The following is an 8171-nucleotide window of genomic DNA, read 5'->3' on the forward strand; positions in this document are numbered from 1 at the left end:
CTGGATTTTATGGTTTGAAACTGGATTTAATAGTTTGATACTGGATTCAATGGTTTGAAACTGGATTTAATGGTTTGAAACTGGATTTAGTGGTTTGAAACTGGATTTAATGGTTTGAAACTGGATTTAATTGTTTTTTTTATTTATATTTTTGAATCAGTCCAGAGGACCTGACTTAACTGCGTTAGCAACAAAGTCCATGCTCAATAATCCAGGTATACAATCCAACACTTTTCAGTCAGGTCATCTGGACAGTTTCTTTTTTTGTGTGCTGAAACATTTCGCCTTCGATCCAGAAGGCTTCATCAGTCAAGGAAACACACAACAAAACTGATTCTTCTTCAACAGCTTACTCCAAAGTGGAACAAACCAGTTCTGCTTGTGATTAGATGGTCTCTTTGGTACGCCCCCTCCTCCATTGCCGGCCCTCTTCCTTGTTGACAGTCTTGTCAAACTTGTTGAAAACAACAAAGTCCATGCTCAATAATCCAGGTATACAATCCAACATTTTCTGTGTTAGATTACTGAGCAGCATCAGGATGCATTTGGTTGGACTGAAAATTTACTTTTTCCATTTTCACTTCTAGAATTCAGTTTCAGTTCCAAAGTTCAGTTTTTTGTGTCACACATCTGGGTCTGTGAGAAAGCCTCAGAGCAGTGGCGTGCAAGTTCATGTGCACGCCACTGCTCCAGTGCAAAAGACGCAGTAAAGGAAGTTCTTCTTCTTCTCTGGTGTTTGACGGTGGATTGCCTCCTCTCTGTTGCATCACCGCCTCCAGGAGGCTGAACCCCATCCCTACATTTCTGTAAAGGACGTTTGACTGACGTCGAGCTGCGTTCCATTACTCCGTGACTTTCACACGGACCCGGACGTGACACAAAAAACTGAATTTTGGAATTGAAACTGAGTCATAGAGCTGAAAATGAAAGTCCAGTCGTCAAACTGAGTTTTCAGTAAAACAAAATACAGTTTGAAACCATCAAATTCAGTTTAAATTCCGTGACATTTATCTTCAAACCAGTGGATTTAATTTATGTGATTACAGATTCAGTCTGAACAATTCAAGCTCAGTTTCTGATGGCACCAGTTTCTGCCCTTAAGTCCAGACCCAAACTGAAGAACTCATTTTAGGAGCGTCGAGACACAAGATGAAATATAAAATAGAGCCTTGATGAGAGAGGAAGGACATTCAGTCTTTTAAACACCACTCCATGTCCATTTAGCAACAACAGCAACACATCCATCATGACACATTCAAGCTTTCGTATCGGGGTTCCCTTCATGGAAACTGGGTTCCCACAAGTTTCCCTGATTCTTCTCTGAATAAATCCTGACGTTCCAGGAGAAATTTCAGTTGCACGACACGCTCAGAACTTCCTGTCTCAGGTGGTGGGAAAGGATTTACTGCTGCCGTGATTGATTTAACACTATGTTATGAAGCGGTTACAACTGGAATCCTTTCTGATTGAAATTTAATTGAACGATTGAAGTGAATCACATTAGAGACTAAAAGCTACAGGAGCAGTGGGTCAGTCAGGAAACATGAACTGTGGAAGCAGAGCGCCGACCCATTGCTACTGGAACACTGGCATTTATAGAAAAACATGTCCAGATATCTTTAACCAAAAAAAATCAATGTTCAAGTTCCTGAGATTTCCCTGATTTTTCTCAAATTCTCAGATTTTTTCCTGTCAGGGAAATTTCCCTGATTTCCAGCTTGGTGGGAACCCGTTCATGCACTGGTTGTTCTGGTTTCTACTGTTTTATTCCTTCATGAACACAAACAGCGGGTCTGCTTCCAAACATGATGGTGATCCATTCCCTGGCTCCAGGTCGGCTCTTGATGGACATGAGCGTGGTACTGATCTTCTGATTTACCTTCAAGGAACAAAGTGAACCTGTGATGCTGGTCTACAAATGAAGAACTGGTGGTCCTGTAGTGTCCAGTAAAGCTTCAGGCTCACCTTCCAGTGGGTCTCTGGTCAGCCCCAGCTGACTGATGATGTATCGAGGGATGTCTGCTTTCATCAGCTGCCCCTCCTTGGCGTGGTCCTCGGCAGCCTCCAGCAGGTGGTAGAACTCCTCTGGGTTGAACTCCTGCCATCGAGGAACAAGCGTTAGGCAGTTTAAGATACAGCCGCACCGAATGAGGAACATCTAGCTTCAAATACACAAATCTAATGTGATGAGAACTCTCAAGAGGTGGTTTGGTATCTTCTGAACGTTAAGAATGCACTCGTAAAGGTTTGACTGTGAGCTCATCATTCTTATGTAAAGAAGGAATTATAAAATTACACTTTCTCAATCATTTTATTTTGTCTTCCAGTTTGTGGCCATGTATAGAAACAATAAACATCCTTTGAGATCCCGGAGGCTGGTCTCAGTACAAGGTTTACGTAAATGGTAAATGGACTGTACTTACAGCACCTTCTCATCTCATCAAGACACTCAAAGCTCTTCACAACCATCAGTGCCTCATGTACCCGTTCATACAGCTCTATACTAGATCTGTACAAAGACAATTGAACAAATCATTCTAAAGAGACTAATCAGAGCTTTATCACATTCATTCACTGATGGGACACACATCAGAGGCTATGAGGGGTTCAGTGTCTTGCCCAGGGACACTTCAGCATGTGACTGCTGGTGGATTCAAACCCCAAACTCTTGCATTGGAGGACGACTGCTCTAACCACTCAGCCACAGCTGCTCACCCCGATCATCTTAACCAACGCCAGGACTGAAAAGGTACACCTAAAGCTCCACTTCAGTAACGAGCAGACTGTTGCTCCAAGAATACTGCAGCCCAGCAGCCCCCTAACCCAGTCCTGCTGGGCTCAGCTCCCAACCAGAGAAGGTGGGGACGTTTTGTCACTCCATGGTCTGACTGTGGCTCAGGTGGTAGAGCTGTTGCTCTCAGCGAGAAGGTCGCCGGTTCAAACCCCGGCCAGGGACCTTTCTGGGTGGAGTTTGCATGTTCTCTCTGTGATATGTGGGTTGTCTCCGGGTACTCTGGTTTCCTCGCATAGACTAAAAACATGCATGTTAGACTGACTGGTAACTCTAAATTGTCCCTAGATGTCCTTGTGATGGACTGGAGACCTGTCCAGGTGTCCCCCACCTCTCACACAGTGACTGCTGAATTTGGGCACCATTGATCACCATGACCCGGAAAGGAAGAAGCAGGTAAAGATGCTGGATGGATGGATGGATGGATGGATGGATGGATGGATGGACAGATGCTGGATGGATTGATGGATGATGGAGAGATGGTGGATGGATGATGGATGGATGATGGACAGATGATGGAAGGATGGATGATGGACAGATGGTGGATGGATGTTCTGACTGCAAACAGCTCTCCAGGGACTCAGCTCTTATTAATTTTTATATTTTCATTTTAAGCCTCCTTCATAATTTTGGAAAACATTTTGGCCGTCGGTGCCTCCAAAAAGGCCAAAGTTCACTGTGGAGGCGCTTCAGAAGAAAAGGTGTGTGTCAGTAATCCAACACACTTAAAGTGTTTAAGGTAACGTTACTTAATTCAAAAAGGTTTCACTGAAAATAACTTTCTCCTCCCAGATTTATCGAGTGTTGCTTCAAGTATCACATTTCGATTCAGTAAATTCTCTTACAAACCCGCCCAAGCTTGAGTTGAGTACAAACTGGAGTTTTACAGAATCATGGGTAAAAAACACATTTTGAGGGTGTACGAATCCTTCAGTTTAGTTGACCGTACACAGGTTTGAAACAGGACGGTGTTGTGTTTAGTTTTGTTCTCAGTTTAGACGGGGACATGGGAGAAAAGGCAACAACAGACATTGTTTGCACAAAAACCACAGAAATGACAGATTAGACATTCACAGTTTATCCTCTAATATTATTCCAACAGTTAAATGAGAAACATGTCAGTTTAGAATCTCAGTGGTTCCCAACTCTGGTCCTTGAGGAACGCCATCCTACATGTTTTAGTTGTTTCTCTGCACCTGATTCATTTAATCACTTCTTCAAGCTCTGCAGGAGCCTGATAATCACCCGTTCATTCAAATCAGGCGTGATGGAGCAGAGAAGCAACTAAACCATGCAGGATGGTGTTCCTCAAGGACCAGTGTTGGGAACCACTGGTTTAGATAACTTTGGAGAATTTTTATTCCTGTGCTACAAATGCTTGTTTTGTAACATTTGTTCAGTAGTTTGAGTTGATTAAAATTAGTCTTTAGTGTTTGGTCAAGAAAAATAATGAGATTTTACAGAATAAATCAGTTTTAATCTCATCCTCTGTGCTACATCACACTGTGCACGTTGCTACATGCACCTAACTACACCAGTTTTTATTTTTTAGGGGATCATGCCTGTGAAGCCACCTTCTACAGAAGTTTTCTTTCTGCTTTTCTGGAGGAAGAAATCTCTGCGTTCCAATTTCAAATCACAAATCTACAATTTACTTCCACCTGCAGCAATTTCATGAACTTCAGGCAAACACTGCGATGGAGCTGCCACAAAAAAACACCATCAGCATCCATCCTCTCAACTTTACAGCACTTTACTTTGAAGGAATCCTTTTTTCTATTTCTCAGCCTTTTGTTGCGTCCTGAGGGATTTTGTTTCATTTGTGCTGGTGGAATAACGTTTTGATTAGAAAGCCCGAGGCAGGCAGGATCATTTCCGTCATATTGGTTCCCCGGACCAGAGGAATTAACGTGACTCCGATAGCTCGCTCTGCTCCAGGAGAAGATTCTTGCAGCTCACAGTCGACTGACTGCGTGACATTTTCAACAAATCACACCTTGTAACTGACTGGAATGCTAAATGAACTCCCGGCATTTCACGTCTCCTCTGTCACCTCACCGCCGGGACAATCTGAAGTCTCCTCCACGTCCACGCTGACCCGATCGACCTCCTCTGACGGTTGCCTTGGCGACTGAAAGATGAGCCGTGGGGTTGTGGGGGGAGACACCCCCATTGTTGACGAACATGAACGAGGGGGAGAGTCATCAATCAGAAAACTGATGTGCAGGTGTGGTTAGATGCACAGCATCATTGTGCAACGACAACACGCGGCTCTTTATTTTGTTATCAAAGACCCGGCCCCGTCTAACACCTGGGGCTCAGAGGACTGACACGTCGGGGACGGAGCAATATTCCAATTTACATTTCATCTGCTCAGTTTGAGGAACAGTAAAGAAAAATATCCTGAAGCAACATGAGCCGCTGCAGCAGAGCTTTTGTACACGGTGTGGCACAAACACGACCTCTGCTGCACTGAACCACATTCATGTGTTCTCACAGACGGCTTCAGGTAAAACGATGTTTGCTGAACGCACCTGATGAACGCTGGAAGTTACCTGTCAATGCAGAGACGCATGCTGAACGTGTAATACAAGACGACCAGTTACATCCTGATCTAATGCCGTCTAGTCAGATTGATAAATGTGCTGCAGTCCTGCGCTGGTGAAGGTTCTCCATCCTCATGACCAGTCCATGTGGATTCATGCTGCAGCACTACAGTAAAGGAACAACAATAAATTATACGCCCAACAAAGTTCAGCCAGGTCCTCTGGACGGTTTCTTTTTGTTGAAACATTTCGTCTTTCACCCAAACACTTCATCACTTTTGAACCACTTTGACCATGACTGCCTGGAACAAGGCGGCGGGGGAGAGGGCGGGCTCCAGAAACCACCTGAGCACCATCAAACTGCTTGACCCACTATGTGAAGGTGCTGTTTGTAAGACTGAGCTTGTTGTGGCTCCTCAGACTGAGTCTTCTGGATAAAAGACGAAACGTCTCAACAGAAAGAACCCGTCCAGAGGACCTGACTGAACTTGGCTGGATTTTTCCACCTGGATTATTGAGCACGAACCAGGAAACAAACTATATAAACATTTAGCCACACTTGGCCATTACGCTAACAGGGCCTCTATATGAAGTTGTGAGGAGAAGTCTCAGGTTGTCATCAGTGTATGTCTCCATACAATGGTCAAATTGGTTCTCTGCATTTAACCCATCACCTGAGAGACACCCAGGTGGAGCAGTGGGCAGCTGTGTAGGTGCCCGGGGAGCAGTTAGGGATTACCAGTAGGTGTCTTGCTCAGAGGCACCACGACAGGTGGGCATGGCAGAGGGTTGAACCGTAACTTCCTGGTCCCAAGTCGGCTGCCCTGCCTCTACCCCATCTCAGCCCCTAAGTTGGTCTCTGTTTCCCATCTATTGCACAACTTCTTGCACTCTTCTTGCAAGGCTTCCCACAAGATTTGTAACATTTTTACCCCATTCCTTTGTGCAGAGCATTCATCAGGTGGAGTAGATATGTTGGTGAGAAGATGTGGCTCACGACCTCTGATCTAGTTCATCTCAAAGGTGCGGCATGGAGCTGGCAGGGTCGGGTTAAGGCAACTTAGACCATGACTTTTTAATCATTGTTATGACACCAGGGTATATTTTATAGCAATAAAAAGATTTGTTCCCAAAAATGTTATTACAAAGCTGTAAGCAGAACATTGTCCTAAACATCTTGGTATGCTGAGACACTACGCAGCTCATCACCGGAGATAAGAGTCATCAACCCTGATTCAAATACTGGAATTTAACACACAACACAAGTCAACAATAATTTTGGTGAATGTTTTTTTAAATGTAAGAAAAATGATTTTATAGTTTTGGTTTGGAGTCCTTTTGTTTTTCATTCATTCAGCCTTAATTTCTGCAGGTGAGTCTCATTGAGCCTCGAGGACTCATTTACACAGAGACCTGGTTTAACAAAGACTGAGGACAACAATGGACACTTATATAAAACATATAATATGAAAAGTGTAAAGAAGAAATTATATAAAACTAAATAAAAACAGCTACATTGTAAGACGGCGTAGAAAACTAAAAACAGGAACATCTGCAGGAACTGAACAGATGTTTGAAGCCACTTAGAGAGGTCAAAGGTCAAGAGCTTCAGATCTTTTTGTAAGATATTCCAGGAAACAGGAGCGGAGTAGGAGAAGGCCCTTTTGTCTAGTTCAGTCCTCACTGAGGGAACACTGCAGGTAATGATGTCCTGAGAGCGCACGCTGTAGCTGCACTCACACAGAGACATGTAGGAGGAGATGTATGAAGGCAGCAGACCAGGAAGTGATTTAAAGATGAAAATGTACCAGTGGGAGAGTCTGTGTGAAGTTAATGGTGACCAGTTAACCAGTGGATGTTTTACGTTGAGTTTTCAGTTTTCTGCACGTCAGCGCTCTTTGAAAGGAACAGTCAGGAATGTTTGAACAGCTGGAACCACTGCACAGATTATATAATCTAACGATGCACGCAGTACTTCACTACTTTTATCATATTTTTAAACTAAAGAACGTACGACGTGAAAATATATCAGTGTTTTTATACGTTAAATGTTTACAATCTTTTAGTTTTATTATTTTTTCTGATTTCTTATCCTAATTTAAATTATTCATTAATACTTTATTACTAAGTGGGGAGAGTGGTGGCGCAGAGGTTAGAGACGGCGAGCCTGTGATTAGAAGGTCACCAGTTCGACTCCCTCGTACAAACATCAAAATTTGGGTGGGCTAGGTGAAGCACCCACACCTGCCTCCACTCTCATTTGCCCCACCCTGTGCCCTTGAACAAGGCCCTTAACCCCCCCACGGTGCCCTAGATGGCAGCTCTCTGCTCCACACAGAGGCTGTGGTAGCTCGGTGTCTGTGGAGGACACCCGGTGTAAAAATAATTGCCAAGAATTTGTTCGAGTTAGTTCATTGTGGCAACACCTGGAGAAGGGAGCAGCCCAAATTAATTAAATAAAGTAATACTTTTAGGGCTGCAACAACGAATCAATAAAAATCAATAAAAACTGATCATTAAAAGTGTTGGCAATGAATTCCATTATCGATTAGTTGTGTTGCGCGATTCTGCATCTCTCATGGCGCTGCAGAGCCGTTTTGTTCGCCTGCAGAGCTTTGTTAATGCTGACTGAATAAAGTTTTTAAAAACTCTGCAGAGTGAGTTGAACGGAGCGAGGCTGAAGCAGAGGATGAAGCAGAGGATGAAGCAGAGGATGAAGCAGAGGATGAAGCAGAGGATGAAGCAGAGCAGAGGCTGAAGCAGAGCAGAGGCTGAAGCAGAGGATGAAGCAGAGGATGAAGCAGAGCAGAGGCTGAAGCAGAGGATGAAGCAGA

The 8171-nt window shown here is 43.9% G+C and overlaps 1 protein-coding gene across 1 annotated transcript in view; it reads right to left on the reverse strand.

Annotated features, from left to right (window-relative positions):
- Positions 1–8171, reverse strand: part of LOC119430358 (microtubule-associated serine/threonine-protein kinase 2) — a 106042-nt gene that overhangs the window by 39469 nt on the left and 58402 nt on the right. The window contains exon 10 of the mRNA XM_037697763.1: positions 1966–2098. Coding sequence (XP_037553691.1) covers positions 1966–2098 — 133 coding nt within the window. The remainder of the gene's footprint in view (positions 1–1965; positions 2099–8171) is intronic.

This window comes from Nematolebias whitei, chromosome 3 (genome assembly GCF_014905685.2).
Source record: "Nematolebias whitei isolate Nwh7 chromosome 3, NemWhi1, whole genome shotgun sequence".
In the NCBI taxonomy this organism is placed as follows: domain Eukaryota; kingdom Metazoa; phylum Chordata; class Actinopteri; order Cyprinodontiformes; family Rivulidae; genus Nematolebias; species Nematolebias whitei.